This window comes from Malaya genurostris, chromosome 3 (genome assembly GCF_030247185.1).
Source record: "Malaya genurostris strain Urasoe2022 chromosome 3, Malgen_1.1, whole genome shotgun sequence".
NCBI classification, from domain to species: domain Eukaryota; kingdom Metazoa; phylum Arthropoda; class Insecta; order Diptera; family Culicidae; genus Malaya; species Malaya genurostris.
The window spans coordinates 239,713,240-239,735,224 of record NC_080572.1 but is presented as its reverse complement, the minus strand read 5'-3'; the positions used below and the strand labels follow the sequence as shown (position 1 = coordinate 239,735,224).

Below are 21,985 nucleotides of genomic sequence, written 5' to 3'. Positions count from 1 at the left end.
AATTTGATACAGTTGGCTCAGCCATCTCCGAGAAAATTGAGCGGTGAGAAGAAAGTGCATTGGTTACGTCACTAATACTGTTATACATCCGGAACAGGATATGACAGACATTTGATCTTCGAACTTGACTCACAACCCAAAAGTAGATTTTAAATGAGCCTAAGCTTGTGAAAATCGAATTCACACAATCGATCAATTAATTAGAGCAGCTATCGATATTTGGAATGCGAAGGAAACGTGTCAGTTTAATACGTATTAACGTCATCCAACTATGTCTCTGACACTACCCATTCGCCTTTTTTTTCTTCATACCATTTCAACTGTTTGCAATATGTTCGAAACATATTTTGTAGAAAAAGTGTCTTCTTTCAGCAGAAACGTGAACCATATGGAAGCGTTCACTACCGTAACTCAAGTTTGCTACGTTTTAGTTCATAGGGTCAAAGATACGGTCTAAGGTCATCTCGTGTAGCTAGTCATTCGTTTCTGTAGCATGAAGAGCGATATTTTCATCGCGACCGGAACTATCAACCTGTAAATTTATGTTCAGGAGTGTTTAGAAAGTCTTGTTATTTTGTTGTGTCGTTTAGCTTTAATCGGATTCGGCATCTTACTATTACGAAAAATAAGGCCAAGAAATGGTATGCTGCGAATAACACCTAGATGGTATCCGTGGATATGAAAATCCTAATACGTCAAAGCTACGTTCAATGGGAAGATACACAAGTAACAATTCGAATGCCTTATGGTTCTGATTAGAATTTATAACAGTTTTGTAATTGATTCTGCAATTACTATCAGTTATATGGCAACTATAATAAGTGCCTCTTGTGACAAGTAATATGACAGATTTTAAAGCTTCGTACTTACAACTAAACTAAAAATAAAACAACTTGTACTGTAATAAAACCATGCATACTCCTTTAATATTGCTTTTAAACATTATCTTAAAAGCATTATTGTCAGTTCAATTATTTCATAATTATAGTTTTGGGTGTATGCGTGATCATTGGATGACAGTTCCACTCAGAGCAAATTTGATGGTACTTAAGTAAATTTATGACACATATATTATGGCTTTTTGGCATTAAGAAATATTTCATGGCCGCCATTTTTAAGCTCTATATAGCATTTGGTGACATCAAATAAACTAGTGGACTTTAATGCTAAATTTTGAAAAGTTTTTTCGCAACTCAAAATATTTATACAAAAATGACGTTGAATCACAAAAATTATTTTTAAGGAATCATGGAGACTTTCGCAAAAACCGCATTTGTTTCAAGGCGGTTAGTTGTAATTCTTATTTTTTATCTATACATTCACGATAAAATTAAAAGCGCATGAAGTTTTGACGTTCGGAAAAAACATTGAAAAAACTTGTAACTAAAATCTAATATATTCTTGCGGACTGCAAACCTTCTTGTTTAAGCAATATGAACGGTTTTCGATTGTCAGAAGTATGAACGACATGTGTCAGTTTGATTTGAATTCAAGTCACCCAGTCATGTTTCTGACATTACCCAACCACCTTTCTTCAAACAAAATCCAAGCATTTAAAACTATTGATGATAAAAGGGTGAATTGTTTTTCGGGCCCTCTTTAAAAATTAATTTTCGCATGAAAAATAATTAATCAATCGTTATAATTAACAAGACATGCGACTCCCATTTATCATCGTTCGCTTATGCATCGGAAAACAGGTTCAGCTCATCCCAATTCAACTGAAAGGCACACATCGGCAATGGTCACATGTCACAGCTGCCTCATAGTTTTCGGCATTGTTGGCATATTTCCTAATACTGTAGTTTGACGTGATGCCTGGTTGACAGAAACAGAACATGCTTGTAATAATGATAGTATCTAATTATGTTCCAACTGCAGCCCTGCCCAACAAACGGAATTCCACTGAATGGAAACAAAAAAAATCGCACCCATGTTCCTGTCTGCTGCCAATCAATCAGCAAAGTCTATTATGTCGTGCAAGATTCCCCAATCAAGTATTATCGTTTTTGCGCGTAGCACACCGTACACTAATTAACTCTTACCATCAGTGGCAGATTGTGGTTTCTGAACCGGCAAACTAACGATGTTACAATGACAACGAACCGGCGAAACTACATTCAGCCTTCAGAAGTATTTCTCTTACCTTATCAGAGAAGTGTTCCTTAGGGGTGCGTGTGATGGTAAGTGCTCCCAAGGACTTGGCCAGGTCATCACCACTGTGGGATAACGTCAGCATGATTGACAGCTGTTTTCTGTTCGCGCTCACTTCTTTGGCGAGGGACGCAAAGATCTTGGCCCCAATAGCGGAACTCGCAACACAATAAAGCCACTGTTTACACACTGGGAGCCGCTCTCTATTTTGCTTATTTTCTTTGCTTGTTTGCACTTTGATTACCGGGCCAGGCACTTCACTAGAGGTAGACTAAGGCAACAAACTGATAATTCCAGCTGGGAAGGTAGCAAAGCTTATATTCCCGCGTATTGAACACAAAATATTCACTTGTCACAAAACCGAAAGGATCTTCTCCGATGGAAACCGCACTTACCGGTTCTAACAACTTACGCGAGCTACACCGGATCGCAACCGAAATTCAAATAAAAACATCTGCGGCACGTTTGGGAGAAATGTCAAAAAAACGGAACCTGATTCACAAATACTCGCGCGAACGCCAACTTCACAACAAGCGAATATCACAGGAGGCCGGCTAAAAAGCGACGGCGGTAACGACGACGACGACGATGACTACGACGACGACGATGACGATGACGATACACATACGCCTCGGTTCGTACTCAAACGGAGTGCCCCCGTGTGCTCATGTGCTACTGCGATGGAGTGGAGTCTCGTATGGAAGACTGTGCCATGTGCCATGTGGAAGCGTCACACTCGTCGTTTGAATAATGCGCTCTGGGACCTGATGAAGTATCGGCACTAGAGTAGACAAACACAAAATAAAATAACTACTACCGCAGGAAACCTGATGACTACTGGAGCGGTTCTGCTACCGCGAATTGACCGCGAAACGGTATAACCACCAAACCGACGACCTGCTGCTGCTGCTGCTGCAACAATCCTAACCGGATCAGAATACAACCTAGACTAAGTCGGTGCCCAATCTGAGCCTCGGTGCGATCCCGACCTGTTCAGCATACACGTAACTTCAGCAGATCAGCCACAGCCGGCAGCAACCAACCAACAGCAGCAAGTTGATCTTCTTATTCCGCCGAGGTTGTCGTTTCTTTTTTTTATTTTGATTAACCTCTCCGCCTCTTTTGCTCTTCTTTGGGCTGATGCGAACTGCAGCCTCACTTTCGGGTTACTTCTTATATTCTTGGCAGCGAGCGAGCGAACCAGCTTCGTTGCGTGGATTGCGGCAACCACCCGGCGAAAGGTTTTTTTTCTGGAAGAGCCCACGAAAGAGAAGCACGCGAAAGGTATTTACATTATAGCCGACGCCGGGCCGTCCGCTGATCCGTCCATTCTTGTGCCTTCCTTCCTCACCTGTGCGGTTCAGTTCGCTCCATTCAACACAAACATTGTCCATCGGAGAGGCTCACGTCATCACTATTAGTGGCGCAGAGGTACGTGAAAGAGTTCAAATCTCACATGAACCCATCGCATTGGGAAGGTGTGGGGAGGCGTCGTGAGGGGCGGCAAGAGTGACGCATGCCTGGACTAGAACGGCACTTGTGAGCCCGATTGTGAGCTAGTTTATGCGAAAGAATTACGGTTTGAGCGGCTAATAGACGCTGGGCATTGCATTTCGCTATTTTTCGATGGAAATCCAGTGAGCAAGTTCGACTTTGCCAGGTTCGGTGAGGTTCTTCGTACGATCGAACTGCCGCTGCCCCGAAGCATGTGGGAATTTGCGGACATTGGTGTTCGTCTTGTGAGTGGTATTCTTTTCTATGCGGTTTCAAAACTAACGGTCAAAAACTATTTAGGTCCTCCTATTGATGTGCCTTTCTCATGGACGTATTTGAGGAAATTCGCACCAACTCGAACAAATGTTGGCAGGTACCTTCTCAGATTTTAATGAAACGTTCTGGACATGTGGACTTTGTTACAAAGAAAAAAAACTGCATAATTAGTTTTTTCAGTTTTTCAGTGATCGTTTTTTCCATTAAAAATTAAAAATTTAATTAAAAAATAATTATAGTGATTTTAGAGGGTGAATAAGGGTTTTGAGGTAAAGTCCTTACAAATGAGCTGAAATAGGGTGCCTTTCCCCTACATGCAAATAACTTTAGTCCAGGACTCAGGGAGGTGTTTATTTAATCGAATTCCGCTGATCCACTTCGTGTGCAGAGCAAATCATGCTCCGATGTCACCGTTCCATCGACCAGCCCCGCCTAAATGAAATGTTTGCATCAAATGGATTCAAACATCACAGAAATACTTTTGATCCCTTACAATTGGCAAGCAATCGACGCATATTTAGTATGTTCTTCAGTTTTGTATGAATAATAAACATTTTGCAATCTTACCAATTCTCGAGTTAGCATTCAATGTTTCATATCTTACCGTATCAAAATCTTCCAAACCTTCAGTAAACAGCCACTTCTGAATATGGACGCTGCTGCATAAAACACTAATAATAAGAGAATAATTTTTATGCGTCAAATAGATGACAAATATATGCAAAATGCTAGTTTATGAATTGCTGCAGACGGTGTTTATGAAAACAAGCTAACAATTTAAAGTCACATTAAGGATTGAAATACACGTCAGTAATAGGAAGTGAAGGTGAAATACTTGAGTTATTTGAAGGATTTTCAATAATTTTCGCGTTTCAAATGAATTATTACATACAAACCAATTCGCACTCTCTCATTCTGCTACTAATGCTGGAAGCAATAGCACCCAGTCGACGCCGTTTGGCATCAGATAGGAACTTGTAAGCACTTAGTTTCCTCACCATTTGACGACCTTGTGTTGTACTAGTGATATTTCCAAAATCAGTCAAACTTTCTAATAAAAATATTGAAAAAAAAAATGCAAATTGTTCTGAACTGAACTAAATCGATTTTAAAAATTTAATTTTAATCAAAATAAAAAAAACTCCATTTTTGATTTTGATGTAATTTTGTCCCAATCTTTTGAAAATTTGTGTCCCAGTCTGATAAAAAAATTAAAAAAAAACACTCCCAACAAATTACACTGAAAAAAATCGATTTTCAAAATTTAAAGTCGATTTCAAAAGCAACACCATTTTGATGTGGAACACATCTCTATTTTCTATATAGGGGTGCAAATCAGAAACTCAAGAAAAACTACACGTAGAAATGCGGTCAGGTTTTAAACACTTACAGCTCAGTCTATTTTGTATCAATTATGATTATTATTTCATCATTTGATAGGAAATATTTCTACGTTTCGATTTGAATGTATCAAGCCACGTATTTTCAATTATACATGATTGAAATTTTGATTAGTGGCGAGCAGTGTCTTATTTGGTTGCTAAAAATCTTTGGCATACCGGATTTCCCATAGACGACGGTTTTGAAGGAGTAAGCGATGTATCAAAGAGAGAGCATCGCTCTGATTGGTCAATCTATGCAAAAGCAAAGCTGCTGGAAGCACGCGAATCCATGAATAGAAGCGAAATTAAAGCTAACGTTTCAGTCCTTCTCGTAGCAAGCTAGAGGTAGGTTGCTGCTAGACAGCAAGAGAGAAACGCCATAAAACGATTTGAAGCTTTAAAAGCTCGCTGTGCGTATTACATTTCTCTCCATGCTCTCTCGTAAATGTGTAAAAAGACTCACGATGTGGTCGGGTGGCCAAGAAAGTTTTGATATTTTCGGTTACAAGTTTGATTACATCACATAAAATTCAATAAAGCTACCGCTTGTTTGGCAGCCTTGCTAAGCCGATTTTAATCCTCTCTTATGTTTCGTTACGTTACCAGGGAACTAAAATAGCGTCACCATAGAAATCGACTTACCTTTACAAAAATAACTTTCCCTTCACTTTTATCGCGACAACATATATGTTTTTATGCACTAATCGCATCTAAATGAAATTATCTAGACATTGTCAGGATAGATTTTTGATCCATACTTTTGAAGGCGAGATATTCAGTGAACAATTTGAAAGACGGCGTTTTCAGCTATGCAATTCTTCCTTCAGAAAAAAGACTTTCCGACCGCTAAAGTCAAACAATCATTCTGAAATTTTCACAGAATAATCTAAACTAATCTTCTACGAGATTGTCAGTTGGGTTTTTTGATATTCGTCACCGTTTCTGAAAAAATCAGATTTGAAGCGTGAAAATAGCCCTTTAAAACGCCCTAAAACACACTGGCCTCAGCCCTTAATTGGTATGCTCTGATCTTGTATCATGAAAGCTCGGGATTCCATGTTACGTCGTTTCCCCATGAGAAATTGACAACTACCCCTGGATAAATTTTGAATGCTTAAGATTGATTTCTAATTTATATTAGATCATCTCGATTGATAATGAGAAATAGTTTATCGCTTCAACCGAAATCGCAGAATGGCAGAAAAACTTAACGCTAAAAAAACTGCTTGCATAAAAAACTTGAACACAAGCTTGGCGAAGAGAGGCCTAATTATCGAAATCGCAAGTATGTACAAAGTTATAATTGCATACATTTGGGATAATGGTGTAATTTCGTCGGTTATAAAACAAATGCAAATCAAGACAAATGATGTTCGGTGTTGGTTCGGATTAATTGAACTTTTTGATCGTAGATCAAATTTTGGTTGCCTTGTTCCACATCAATGGCTCGAACAACCCCATGGAGCTGATCCTTGTAGTTTTTTTATTTTGATAAAATTTGTTGCCACGCAGAGATATGGAACTTGTTCAAAATAAAAAAAAAACAGTCAGTAGTTTTCTAATATGATTTCTGTTAATTTCAAGATAGAATACGATTGTTTTGAACCAATTTCTCTTTTCTATATCAACAATTATATCTGTTTGATTTAAAGATGATTTGCGTCCGCTGATTTGATTGTAGAAATAAATGTTTGTGCTACTTTTCTTTTTGGGGCTTATTAACAATTCAAGTGTATGTATGAATGATTCAAAATATCACTAAACCTGCATAACATTACATAACATGTTTTTTACATAGAATATATTTGATGCAGGATCTCTATCTTGACCGAACTGATGGAGCACCGATTCTTTGGATAGAGTTAAATTAATATATCAGGAACTTGGTTGTGGCATGTGAAAAATTCGGTCGTCTCACGATAAAGGATCCAAGTGCTGTTGAAAGCATTTATCAATTCAAAAATGGATAAAAATCATAATCAAATTAGTTTAAAAGATTGTATTGGTAACTCCGGATACGAATTAGTTTGAAAGAAATCATTTTTTTTCTCAATATCAAACAAAAATGTATGATTTTAACAAACAAAAGCTTGTGTTGAAATACTGATCATTTTAGGTTTATATCTTATCATTTATTTCAACTGCCAAGTTTATAAATTCAAAGCACTATAAATTTTACCTACATCTAAAGTTAGTTCACTTCAAACTTATTTTGCAAGTTAAATTTACTATGAAATTGTTGTTCAAGAAATTGACAGGAACGCACAAGTAAAATATTTGTTATTTTTATCAAAATGTCCATTTTAAGGAAAATAATTTTTTCTAACAAAAACTTTTTCGTGTTTCAACTGATTATTTTCCCAGTGTATTTTATCGAAAACTAAATTAAACTGAAAGCCATAATCATCCAAGAATCCAATGAAAATCAAATTTGTTAGTAGAATAAATTTGTATTGAATTTTATTGCCTATTTTGGGACAAATTTTATCAAAATCAAAAATATTTGAATTGATATTTAATTTTGTAAAACGATTTTTTAAGAGTAGGAACAAACTATTAAACGAATTTCGTGCTAAATCGTATCCGGATTTAGCCCCCTCTCATATTTTAATGAAATTTTCTGGATATGTAGACTTTGTCACTAGAAGCCATTTTGCATACATAGTTTTTCCATAACTGACCTGTCTTGAAATAAACTTTCAATAAAAATGCTTCGGAATTAAATTCTTAACATCGTATTTTTTTCAATGCAGGACTCAATTTGGAATGTTTTAGTATTTTATTCGAAAATATGACTGACTTTATGAAAATCACGAGTACAACACATTTGTAGTAGGGTTTTATTATTTTTGCAACAGTTATATTGTTTGACACAAATTGGTTAAAAAAAGTTTGTCTCTTTTTAAAAGACAGCCAAGATCAGTTTTGGAAGAGCAACCCGCATAGAGTTTTGGCTACCTGGGCAGCTATGGCCACCAGACGGCTACCAAAATTGATTCAGTGACGGTTGTCAAATCCAATTTGACAAAACAATCTAAGTTAGCCGAGCGTTTTCATCTTCTCACCTTCGCTGAAAATGTCAAAGATTTCAATGTGGAAAAATCCTGGTGGATACGGTTGTATCGTTTGTGTTGTATATCTGGCAGCGGTGAGGCAGTCGGTCACCAGAATGTCTGCCAGCCATATTTTTTCAGCTGGCAGCGTTTAGTCAGCCATCTGGCAGCCATGCGTATGCGGGGCAAAGGGACTTTCTGTGACAAAGCCTACTTGTCGAAAAGAGTTACATTACAATCTGAGAGACTGTTGGCAACTTCAAATACGATTTGACGCGAAATTTAGCAACTTCGAATTCTTCATAGAAATAATGTGCAATCAAAAATAAAATCTGTTTTAATCCACCTAGTGGTGTGATGGTACTTTTGTTATTTTTCAAGGAACTTTCCTTTTAATCTTAAAAAAAAACAAGAAAATTTGTTCGGGCATAAACTATAACCCACGAATTGAAACAGTTTTGAATAATCTTTAGAAGAATATTTTTCCGTTTTGTTCATGTTGTGTTTTAAAATACTACTTTGAAATTTTGAACACACTTCACCCTATAGTTTCTGAACCGGAAGCAGGATCTGGATGAGATTCCATGGTAGTATATAGAGCCATAAGACCTTTTATTTGAGCCTAAGATTTTGAACTTCGGTTCGGTCATCACTAAGAAAATAATATGAGTTCCGTTGTGAAGTTGTTGATCCGGTATTTCCGGAAGCGGGAACTGGGAATTGGTATAGCCGCAGTCGCCTTTCATTCGCGCTATCAATTATTGTCCGGAAACAAAAAGCAAAACCAGTAAACAGCGGGAGTTCATATTCAACCCCAAGCTGAATAGAAAGAACTCAGCCGTTGGGTAGAACCATCCTGCTGTTGTGTACTTTTTTACCTGGGACCGTATGACTACAACATCGACCTTTTTTGCTCAACTGATTTTTGGGTCAAAAGGTTTCTCATCAAAACATTTATTATTCGTTAATGGCCGACGTTTCGGTGTAACTTAACGAAAAATATTTGCAGTCGTTTTGCCCTGAAGATGAAGGTATTACCAACCTACGAAACGTCGGCCGTTAACGAAAAATGAATATTTTGACGAGAAACCGATTGGCCAAAAAGCCATCTTTTGATTTGAAACAACATTTATTGGTCGTAGTGTAGCAATTGAGCAAATTGTACTCTGTTTTGCTTATTTAGTTCATATGTGAATGAGTAATATTGGCTTAGAAAACTGAGTAACTTCTTCTGTGTTTCGTTGTACGTTGTGCGAGAAAATTGTACTTTATAAAGCTTGATCGCAGAAGCAATTTCAGGTTGTCGACAAATATTCGAAGAACTTCTTGTAAGTGTCGGACCAGGTCCCGGCTTGCTCGCCGTAGTTGTTAGGGTAGATTCTGTTCCGTCAAAGGGACGTTAGAAATTGTTCGACGAAATTAGGACCATATCGTGTCTGTTGATAAAAAAAAATAACTTAAAATCTATATTTATTATTAAGGTTGATTCACGACAATTCAAGCAATTTTTTCCTTTTCTAGCACTGAGTAAACGTTATTCAGAATTTGACAAATACCGTCTATACTCTAGTGAGTAAATCTAATTTTACTCACTATATAACAGTTCCACTTTTAGCGAAAGTGAGTGCAATTGTATTCACTTTAAAATAACATATAACGAGTGTATAGAAACTCCGAGAAATCATCCCATTCCGAATTTAATATTTCATACACAGATGCAATTGAATTTTGCGGAAATGTGCCAATCGTATAAACAAATTGTAAATAGAAGCATTTAAGTTATTGTTCAATCCATTGTTGCAAACATGTGCTATCTCTATTTACGGTGCTAATTAAAATTTTACTTACAATTTCAGGAAAACAGCCATTGATGATAAACGCAACAGCGACTTTCTCCACTACAGTTTGATGAATCTTCAAGAAAAAAACATCAGTTTAAATAAACTAAAAAATGTATCAATAAACTGATATTTCTCTTTTGAATTTCCGCTCACCGACAGAAAACTGCTTTTGCGTTTTGCAGTAATGACTGTTTTCCTAAGATTGTAAATTGCCCCTCAAAGTTGAATCGGTGAGCGTGGAATGAATATATTTCTTTTAAATGTAACTTTAAATAGAAAGCTCTTCGGATTTCACTACATAAATTTCTTCGTCATACCCCATTCCATCAAAATCATATTACAAATCAAATGATTAGTAGTCTTCGGTAAATAAAACAAAATGGCTCTAGTGGAATGCTTCTCAAATTCTTCGGAGATTGGATCTTTTTCACAACTACTGGTTAAAGTATATAACTGTTAGAAGATGTTTATAATAATATTCTCGTTGCAGTGATTTCTTATTATGAATTTTTAGTACGTATTTATTAACCTACTGAAAGATGACTGTGGAACAGAATAAAATAACAAAGAGACTAGACTCAAGTCTGACACTTTTCCTGTCCGAACTTACGCCCATGTTCAACTTTGTTCGACTGTTTCTGTTCAAATAAGTTGCTTTTTAAGTTGTGTTTCACATCCAGGTTAATTTATATCACTTGCATTTTGACATTTAGAATAATTAAGTTTCAAGAAAAAAAACTGTACGAGAAATGCATTTTATTTGCCAATACATGAAATAATACGTTTTTCACCTAATTATTTGCTTTACCATGAAAAAACATGGAATGCAACAAAATAGTTTCATTTTTTCTTTTTTGTTTACGTATCACTTGATCCAAACAACAAGGACCAACATTGAAGCCTAACATCGATCCGACTAAAACTTATTTGTATCGGTTTGAATTGAGTTCGAAAGCAAGCCTTCGTTTGTATTTGATTCGAACACACCTTTGCTACTGTTCCCCAATCCATTTCAGATTGCTAAGTAACCCCTTCAGTTAACGTTACCAAATCCAACTAGCGGCAACGGAATAATTGTCCGAAGGGTAGTGGTGATACTTCACGTCTACTTTGTGTTCTAAATTCTTAAAATTCGGGTAAGGTTTCGTTACTGTGTACCCGATATTAGAATCAATTATTTTATATTGCAAATAATACCAGTGAGTCAAATTATTACACTTGAAATAGCACCGCATTTCACCAAACTTTCCCGTTTACACCCAATATGCAAATAAATTTCATCGGCATGGTAAACTGCTCTGCACTTGCTAACTCGAGTCAATTGATCGATCCATTCGGTAGAAAACGTAAACATAAACAAACAATTTCGCTCGCACTACCAATCATAAGTGGAGATCATAAAACCTCTTGGAGAAATATGCTCTCGGTTTCAGTTTTTATGTTGGTTTGATGTTTTTCCCCTTCCAACTCAGTGTTACATTAGTAAGAGCTAGATGGCGGGTCTGTATTTCAAAGCTTTCAGTTAGAACCGCTAGGTGGTTTCTGTTATACCTTGCCGACTTCACGGCGATTTTACTCGTATGACAGTTTTGTGCTTAGCTTGAGCAGCTACTCGGATTCCTACTCATTGATTGCAGCGCTGCTCAAGCGGTCAGTGGGAATAACAGGATCAGACGCATTTTCAATGGTTTATTGCTTGGTCGTTGCGAATCAAGAAATCGCTTAACATACACATTGGAAATATAGTACAGATTTCGGCACCTTCTTCCCGAAATTTGAACAGTTGAACGTACGGTTAAATTTTCTGTTAAAATATGTTTACCAAATGAATCAGATTGTTTAAAAAAAATTCAAAAACGAACGTGCTGTTTCGATAAAACTTGCAGAAACAAGTTGTGTAGACTTAGGGAACAATTTCGCACGATCGATGAAGACAACTTTGTTTTCGAATGTAAATGAATCAGCAATTATGATTATGATGCACCTAAACTAAAGTACAGATTGGTTACATCAAACATTCTGCCACACAATTCAATATTACGAAATAAAGCTTGCTTCAGATAGAATTGGAACAAAGACAACTACCTGTATTTCAGTTCTTTCTTTCTCTTTTTTTATGTATAAATAAATGTAGCGTTTTCTTCATACTTTTAAGAAAAAATAAGGATAAAATTATTCGTCACGGTTTCGAAGGAATTCTCGAATTTTTCCTGTAACACGGCTCATTAGGCGGCACACACCTTCTTCGTCCATCGTTTTAGCTATCTTATTCCACCAGGTCATCATTTGACTGATGTATTTGACAACCTTTATCTTTGCCTTGAGTCTCCTCTTCATGATTGCCAGTATTTCTCAATAGGGCGTAACTGGGGGCAGTTTGGTGGGTTAAGGTTTTTCGGAACAAACTGGACCCCTTTCTCTGCATACCAATCTTGAACGACTTTGCTGTAATGACAGCTTGCCAAATCTGGCCAAAACATTACGGGATGGTCGTGGGATCGAATGAACGACAAAATTGTTTTTGGAGACACTCTTTTTGGTATAGTTCCGATGTCATTGTCTTATTTGTAACGAAAACTTTCGTTTTTTTGCCACAGTTGCAAATGCCTTGCCAAATCATAAATTTTCTTGCAAATTTGTGGGCAAAAAAAATTTAAATTTGGCTGGAACATCCCCCCGAGCCGTTGCCAAGTAAAGTTTTTGACCTGGGATTTACCCGAAGTCAGCCTTGACATAGGTTTCATCGTCCATCAGAAGACACCCGTCGAACTTGGTCAGCACCTGGTCATATAGTTTCCGAGCACGAATTTTGACCACACTATTCTGTTTTATGGTCCGATTTGGCTGTTTGCTAGCTCGATACGACTTGGTTCCTTCCCGGAGTCGAGTTCTCCTCACGGTACTATGGGTAGCACCGAATTTTCTGGTCAAATCACGATCCGACAGATTAGGATTCCTCTTAATCGTCTTTAAAATCTTACCACCACTCCGACGATTGGCTTGAGGCTTCCGAATGGTCGTCAATGTTTCCTTATACCGTTTGATAACGCGCCATACGGTATTTCTGGGCAATTTCAGCTGTTTAGCTACACTCAAAAAAAAAATTGAATTTTACGGGTGACTTAATCCCTCATACGATATAATTCATAAAGACCTAATTTGTCAAATGACGGAAAATTTTATTTGTATTGACTTAATGCTAGATGGGCTTGAATTTTACTGGTTTTGAAGGTAACTTGCGTTCTGCTAGCAGGTGCGGACTTTATGAATTTAAATGCACCTTTTACCAGCCAAGCAAATGCATGCTTCTGTGGCTCAGTCGATTAATAGACGTACTTGCGATCCAATCATTGTCGGTTCAAGTCACGGCGATTACTATCATGGAGTTTTAGACACAATATTAAATGTTCTTCCTCGTAAATTTGCGTGACCTGCGACGCTCCATAACGTAAACCGAAAAATAATTTCGATGTTTTGAAAACCAAAATAGGAAAAATCGATCTGCGGTATTTGCAAGAATTCAACCTAGAGTATCTTTTTAAGAGGTTTGATTCACACGTGTATTTTCATGCAGTTCGTTTATGGTTTGCAAATTCTAAAACAAAAAATCAAATCTAGAGCAATGAACGCAAGTAAACACGTTATTTTAGGTGTCGTGGTTGTTCAAAAACATATTTAAATTGTAGATGCTTCAGATTAAAAGAAATTCGTTGTGCTTTCCACTGTTTTGCTATTCGAATGTACATTATTTGAGACATTAGTTGAAATCGTATAAACAATACGCCACACACTTTCACACCATTCCATTTAATTCATACTTAAAATCTTCATATTTTAAAACATAACGCCTGAATTTATGTTGCAAAGATTACCATCGTAGCAGAAACACGCCTGAAGTTATACAAAACAACGTCAAATGCGTTACGCTAAATTTCAACGAAATCAGTCCAAATGGATCATGGTCCGAGAACTTTTAATCATGGTGTATGATCATAACATGAAAATATACTATTTACCCAAATCATGCGTTTTGCTCATTTTTTGAGTCCGAATTTTGCCCGTGTAATAATTGTAGAATATCTGCACAGTTTATACGAGCTTGTAGTAAATCAACAACATAAATGACCGTACAAACGTCACGTCGAACAGAAAGCAAATCTAGATCAATCAGCTTGCAACGATCTTCGTAGCTCGGAAGGTTTAATGGCTCTCTCCACGGAAGACGACGAAGTGCAAAATGGACGAATTTGCGTTGGATTGCTTCTAGGCGTTGAACGACTGATGCATACTCTAGAGTCGAGCGTATCAAGCTACAGTAGAGTGCTTTCGAACAGGAAATATCGTCAAAGTTCTTGAAAATACGAAAAATGAAACCAAGAAGCCTAGAAGCTTTAGAAATAATGAATTGCTCTTGGAGAGTTAATTCAGAATCTAATAAAACTCCTAGATCTATGAATGACTAACTTCGATCTAAAACTATATTTGAGATATTATAATTGAAGTTCACGATCGAACGTTTGTTGACTTCACACCAGTTTCAAAGATTGTCCAATTGCATTCGAAAAAAATTACAGTCGTCAGTGTTTTCAATTATGTTGAACAGCTTTAAAATATTCCCCAAAAGATAGCTTCGTGCATTTTATCGAGAAATTTAAATCGTTTAGATAAATTACGAAGAGGAACTGTCCGAGATGACTACCCTGAGGAACACCGGAGCTGACGGTGAAAGGTGAAGTCGTGCAGTTTCAAATCTACACTATCATTTCACAGCCGGTCAAGTACGAGTATAACCAAACAAGGATAGAGCCAGTAAATCCGAGTCTTTCTAGTTTGGAAATCAAAATTTTATGGTTGATCTTGTCGAAGGCGGCGGAAAAGTCGGTGTAGATAGAATCAATATGCCGACGAGCTTGTAACATACGTATGATGAAGGACGTTTAAGATACTAGGTTTATGGTTGTTGATGACAGCTGTGAGTAAAAAAATCGAGAACAAGAATGTCAAACAATTTAGACTCAGCACATAAAGCTGCTATCCCACGGGAATTTTTTTCTTCTTTTTATGCGATATTCACCTAACCAGAGACCATTTTTGTAGAAACAGAAAATGAAAATTATAGAATGATAGTACTCAAGGGAGATCAAGGATGTGAATATATAGAACGGAAAAGGAGATGGTTTACAGAGGGTCATTTAAGCAAGCAGAAATCTTTTAGTAACTTAACTTTTACCTTCTACCAGAGGAGTCGGGCTTAAGCATCTGAACAATGCGAATCGTCCAAGTCTCTGGTATGTAAAAGTTAAGTTACTAAAAGATTTCTGCTTGCTCAAATGACCCTCTGTCACCCCTCCCCTTTTCCGTTCTACACGGAACGACCGAAATTAGCTCTGCGCCTAATTCGTATTACTGTTTTTGAATTAGTTGATTTTAACAACAAAATTTCCAAAATAACTATAAAATTAGTTAAAATTGAGAATTTATTTGCTGAAAAAAACTCTTATTTTTAGAGAATGTGTTTAGTTGGCGAATATTCTGGACACAAACCAGCAATATCTCAATCCAACACGAAATTCTCATTGACAACTAATTTTGTTTTTAAAATCAGAAAATTTGTTTCTATTTATCTATCACCAGTTTATTAGCCACAAAATTCATGAGAAGTGTCAAAACAAAACAATCCAATAAAAAGCTAAAAGGGACAGTCCTGTTGAAACTGCTTGCAAATTGTTTTACGCATGTGTTACGATATATCCATATATAAATTTCTAAACCGGTATGTAAAAATGTCGTAAACTGTTAGTGGAAAGTGTATTTATTCAGAATTTGTGCGCATTTAAAGCGATTGTGCGTAATAATGTTTTTACGCGGAACAGTGAATTGAGTTTCGAATGTTGCACTCTAATTGTACATGTCAAATGATGTTTTTTGTATCTTCCAACCTTCCGGGCCACGCCGTTCGATGTACTACTTGTATTCGGTTTTTATTTTCAGAGTGCTCAAAGTTTTCAGTGAGAGAGTCGATTTCGCGAAGTCGAATGAAGAAAACAGCGATTTAGACGAAAAATGTTCAAAAAGAAGTTTATGTTTCGCTTATGTCTTTTTCTCCAATACAACATCGTATTTATACCTGCCAATATAGAAAAGACAACCGCGACTGAAATTTTTTTCGGTAGTAGTGTGCCATCTAGTGGCTAGTAGTCATTACGTTGCGTTATTTCGGCGACAGAGCGCCATATAGCTGCAAATTGCAGAAACCAATTCAACCATTTATATTGGTTGAAAACAACGTTTTATCTCTCTAATTCAACTAAAAAATTAGTTGAATGGATATGAAGTGTGCCTTAGCTAAGAAATGACAATTGGTGAATTCAACTAGAAAAATAGCCATTTCAATAAATATTTTATTATTATCAAGGATATTAGAATTAAAAAATCTAAATTAGCAAAAGTAAGATTTTTTTAGTTGTCTCAAAAAATAACTAACTAAAATCAGAAAATCAACTAATTTTTTCGCCAAAATGCTGATATCGGTCTTTCCGTGTATATATTCACATCCTTGATCTCCCTTGAGTACTATCATTCTATAATTTGCTGTTTCTACAAAAATGGTCTCTGGTTAGGTGAATATCGCATAAAACGAAAAAAGAAATATTGACTACTATATTTAGTCGTTAAAAAAGAAAAACCACGGGAATTAGATAAAACGTTTTTGCTATCTTTTCTTACAGAAAAGACATACGACTTTTTCCGTAAATCAGGAAAAGAACCAGAGTGTAAAGAAAAATTGGTTCCGGAATTACAAGGTGTTGAGTTTTGAAAAAATTTAATTAGTCTTAAAACTATTCCAACTTGTGTATCTTGCTGGTTGACGGCTGTACAAAAACACTTTCGAATTCTTCTCACGGTACTATGGCTGGCAATGAATTTCTTTGCGATGTCATAATCCAACAACCCTAGGTTTGCCCTAATAGTTCTCAGCAACTTTAAATTCGATTTTTAATTCCACTAAAACGGTTGCTGTGATCCTGCCGGTCAAGCAGAATAGCAGAATCTATTTCTTCACCAACCCAAAGTGTGCTACTATGAACCAAGAAACATACCAGGCGTGCCAGTTAATAATGCGATTAATAAATGTCAAATTTCAGGGATTGTTTTACAAAATTTATACGAAAAACCAAAAGGCAAAGAAATTAAACGTTAGTTGCCAAACCATTTCTGATCATCTACATATCATGAGAAAAATTCAGAAGGTGAGGAAATGGGTTCTTCATGAACTGAATGACATACAGCAGAAAAAGCGAAAAACGGTGCTTTCTCGACACGAACCAAAGAATTTTCGGCATCGGAACGTGACGGCTAATGAGAAATAGATTTATTTCCAGATTTCTAAACACAGAAAATTATGGGCTGATCCTGTACTACTACATGGAATGAAAAACGTGATTTATCCACCTAGCAGTAAGATGATACCTTTTTTTATTAATCCGCATGTGTTTTCTTCGGTGTTCTCATGACATTATTTTAATTATCGTCGTTTTAAACGGCAAATTGAGATTTTAATCACTCATTACCCTGTTATTTCAAAACTGCAAATCGTATCGAATTTCAATCTTAATGTGTGACAATTGATTGAACATTCCATAAGATCATTTAGGGGTTAACCTATGTTTGTGCTTAGGGCACATAACCGTTTTTACTGTTCTTTATGTTTCGTCTTAGACTCGTCAGTGCAGAGCAGTTCAAATTGAATTGCTTATTGAAAACTTAAACAGTTCAACTTGAATCGCTAAGCAGACGTAAAGTTAATGTCAGAAAAGACGTGTTTTGCAAATAGCATTAACTTTACGCCTGCTTAGCGGTTCAAGTTGAACTGTTTAAGTTTGAAATAAGCAGTTCAATTTGAACCATCTTCTATATCGGTATGAATTTTAGAAACTCATCATCCTGTAATTCCAGAATCGGATAAAATTCATCAATATAGTATGGGACCATATGTCCTTTAGCTTGAATTTTTGTTTTTGAAGTTCGATTTGGCCTTTTTGAGAAAATGATTGAGCGAAAAAAATGAGTTGCATTATTTTAATTTCGTTTCACATATCATCCTGTAGTTCCGCAATCAGAAGTCGGATCCAAACTTTATTCAGGAACCTTGTTTGGGAGCATACGACTTTTCATATCAATCTGAGTTTGTATAAAATCCCGGGTTGGCGGTTTAATGCATAGGGCGCTGGTCTTACAAACCAGTTGTCGTATGTTCGAGCCCCGACCTGGAAGGATTCGTAGTGTCAGTAGAATCGTAGCACTAGCCATGCACTGGTTCTGTACATTCTGAATCGGCTGCGAAGTTTGTTGAAACAGAAGGTCAAATTCCACTACAGGAATGTAATACCAAGGCTTTGCTTGTAGAAAACGGTTTAGCCATCTCCGAGAAAATTATTTGTCACACACACACATTTGCTCATCTCGACGAACTGAGTGGAATGGTATATGGGAGTCTTGTTCAACTATTTATTACTGTAAGTAGTTTCAATCAAAATTATTATGGAATTACTTTCAACTTGAAAATGCTGCCATCATCTAGTTTACATGTCATACTCGAACGATTATGTTGCCAAAAACGAACCGTGCTAAAATTGATCTGAGGCAAAATGTCATGAAAAAAGATGCTGTACACAGTCTTTTGTCACACTTAGAAACAATTGTATGTAACAGTATAAAAAATCGTGTTTAATTTGGCTCCAAAACGGCGCTTTGTCATCAAACGCGTAAAACTCCTACTGCTGGAATAAGGCGAAAAGTCGTTTACACAAAAATATCGATATCTCCGTTAAAAATGGACGGATTTTAACAATCTATGGCTTGTTGCATATCTATTACCGTGCGGAATCTAAGTCTTAAAACATATTCTGTTTTCAAAGTCAATTGTGATAGATACTGTCAAAAAACTGAAAATTTTGACATAAAACTTCGTATAACTCAAAAAGTAAACATCCGATTACAAAGCCATTCAATAGCGTTCAGGGTGACGGGGAGACCTTTCATTTGCGACTAGTTTGATCAAAATCGGTCCAGCCATCTCTGAGATCTCGACCTCTTAGTTGACAACACACATACAGACACACACACACACACACACACGGACATTTGTTCAGTTCGTCGAGCTGAATCGATTGGTATATGACATTCGGATCTCTGGGCTTCGGAAAATTTTTCTAAAGTTTGAGCGAATTCTATACCTGTTTTTTATATTTATAAAAAAGGTAAAAACCCAGGCCTCTCACAGAAGAGACGTGAATAGTTTCGAACCGTGTATATTTTTGTTGAGAACAAGCCTCTAGATGGCCCAATACCAAATTTTATGGCAATCTCTCCACTAGTGTTTGAATAACAGCTGATCGTATAAGACGAGTTCTAGCTTTCATCAAGCTATGGAAAAAGACGCACCAGCGCATTCATGCATAAAACCAAGGGTGAAATTGAATGATATACGATACGGATTGGTCCAGCATTCCCCGTATTCCCCAGACCGGGCCCCCAGCGACTATTATCTATTTTAAAACTTGAAAAGGTTTCGAATGCTGAGGACATTGTAGAAACGGAAGCCTACTTTGAAGGCCTTGACTAATCTTTTTTTTTTCAAAAGGGCATCAAAATGTTGGAGGACCGATGGATCAATTTTTCTAGATGGACATTATACTGAAGATTGAAACAGTTTTCACGGTAAAAAAATCTACTTTTTCTTTGTTAGGTCCGGGACTTCTCATTTCATGTAGTACGAGGTTCTTAAATCAAAGGAAACTGTAAATACTAACTGCTACCGACAGTAAATGATGAATTTTTGTTCCGACAGTCAGGCAGCTTTCAAAGCACTCAGTTCGGATGATTCACGGTCGAATCTAGTTCGCATGTTGAACTTAAATTGGAAACCTCAGCATTTCAAATGCTGTTTACTTCTTATGGGTACTTATAGGGTCATTCCGGTATTACTGGAAATGAATGGGCTGATGAGTTGGCTAGAGTTGGTGCAACGAATGATTTCGTTGGTGCTGAACCAGCTTCACCACTTTCAACTAGCTGGATAAAGCACAAGATTCGTTCTTGGGCTGCATCCAAACATGCAGGCTACTGGCGCAGATTGCAAACTTGCGCTCAATCAAAAGCATTTTTACCAGATTTAAATCTGAAAATGTCAAAGTGTCTACTGCATTTTTCTAAGCATCATTGCAGTATTCTGGTCAGAGCTGGACATTGTAATCTCAATTATCACATGGCTACTATTCAACGTGTTGAGTATTATTCGTGCGATTTGTGTGAATGCGATTACGGTACTTCATATCATCCAATATGCAACTGTCCCGCATTGACGCAACTACGTATCCGGGTTTTCGGTTCTCCATGCATGGTTGAGTCTGTTCATGCGGAGCTAAAATTGAAGGATATTCTCTCGTTTCTCACCCAATGTTGCAAGGAGCTATAGTCAAAAGGGTTCATCGTTCTTCCTGGAGTGAAGGAAACCTTTCTGTATTGACCTTAAATAAATTTTAGCAGATTGTTTTGCATCCTTTATGGGGTGTCGAACTTACTTCTGCTCGTACATACTGCGAATCTTTCTGCATTCTTCCGGGAATGCAGATTGGTGTTGCTTTTGTAAAATCTCCAAATCCTCTCTGGGATTGGAGGTTTTATTGACTGTGCATTTTGGCACCTGCACACTTCACAATTCCCTTCCATGTTCCTTTTATCCTTTCCTTCCTATCAGGAAATTGATGAGAAGGCAAGGCACAAATTTCCAAATAACTAGGGGAACGTGCCACTTGAGCCAATTAGTTCTGATTTCTGAGCTGCTACCGACAGCAAATGATGAAATTGAATCATTGCTCGAAAAACGACTGGAATGCTCGTCCACATGCCCTCACACACAGCAAAAACAGTCCAATGCGTCATTTTTTAACTCAGATGAGATCTTTGGCTCCGGATATCATAATCCACAGACTTGGCCCCTCCCGACTATCATTTGCTTTCATGGATGTCTCACGCGCTTACATAGCTGCACTTACAACTAATTATGAATATGTGAAATAAATAGCTTCACGACTGGAACGCTCCAAAAAATCAGCAGTTTTTGCGTCGTAGAACTTTTGAGTTGGAGAAACATGCAATTACTTACAGTCACCGGGCCTTGTCAATCAAAAAATCCGCAGTTTTAACTGACACACCTGTTATAGTCTTTATTTACGTAGATTTCAGAAGACTTTGATTTCTGTGAAATACTGAATAATCTATCAATTCGTACCGAATCGAAATATTTACGCTATTCACGTACGCGAAAAACTAACTTGTTATTGTACAACTCGCAACGGCAGCCAGCAGGTCGACACAAACGATTTGTTCGAACCTAGGATAATAATCTCGATTGAAGTTGAAAAATTTGGTAAGAAAGCTATGGTCTGGCAAGCAATTTGTAACTGCGGTAAGATTTCGAAACCCTTCATCACCACTGCTTCAATGAACAGCCAAAGATACATCAAGGAATGTTTACAAAACCGACTTCTACCCATGATTCGAAGCCACAAGGATCCTGTTGTCTTCTGGCCAGATCTTGCTTCTTGCCACTACTCGAAATCAACGGTAGAATGGTATACTACCAAAAATGTCACTTTCGTCCCAAAAGACCAATTTGCCCACAACGTCGACCAATTGAGGAATTTTGGGCATTAACGAAGGCACATCTTAGGAAACATGTCTCGGCAGCCGAAACCATTCAACAGTTCGAAAAAGATAGGAA

At 37.0% G+C, this 21,985-nt stretch overlaps 1 protein-coding gene across 1 annotated transcript in view; it reads right to left on the bottom strand.

Moving 5' to 3' along the window:
* The window catches only part of LOC131435793 (four and a half LIM domains protein 2), a 412,903-nt gene extending 410,039 nt beyond the window's left edge, over positions 1 to 2,864 (bottom strand). The window contains exon 1 of the mRNA XM_058603996.1: positions 2,147 to 2,864. Coding sequence (XP_058459979.1) covers positions 2,147 to 2,239 — 93 coding nt within the window. The 5' untranslated portion in view covers positions 2,240 to 2,864. The remainder of the gene's footprint in view (positions 1 to 2,146) is intronic.
* Between the last annotated feature and the right edge of the window lie 19,121 nt (positions 2,865 to 21,985).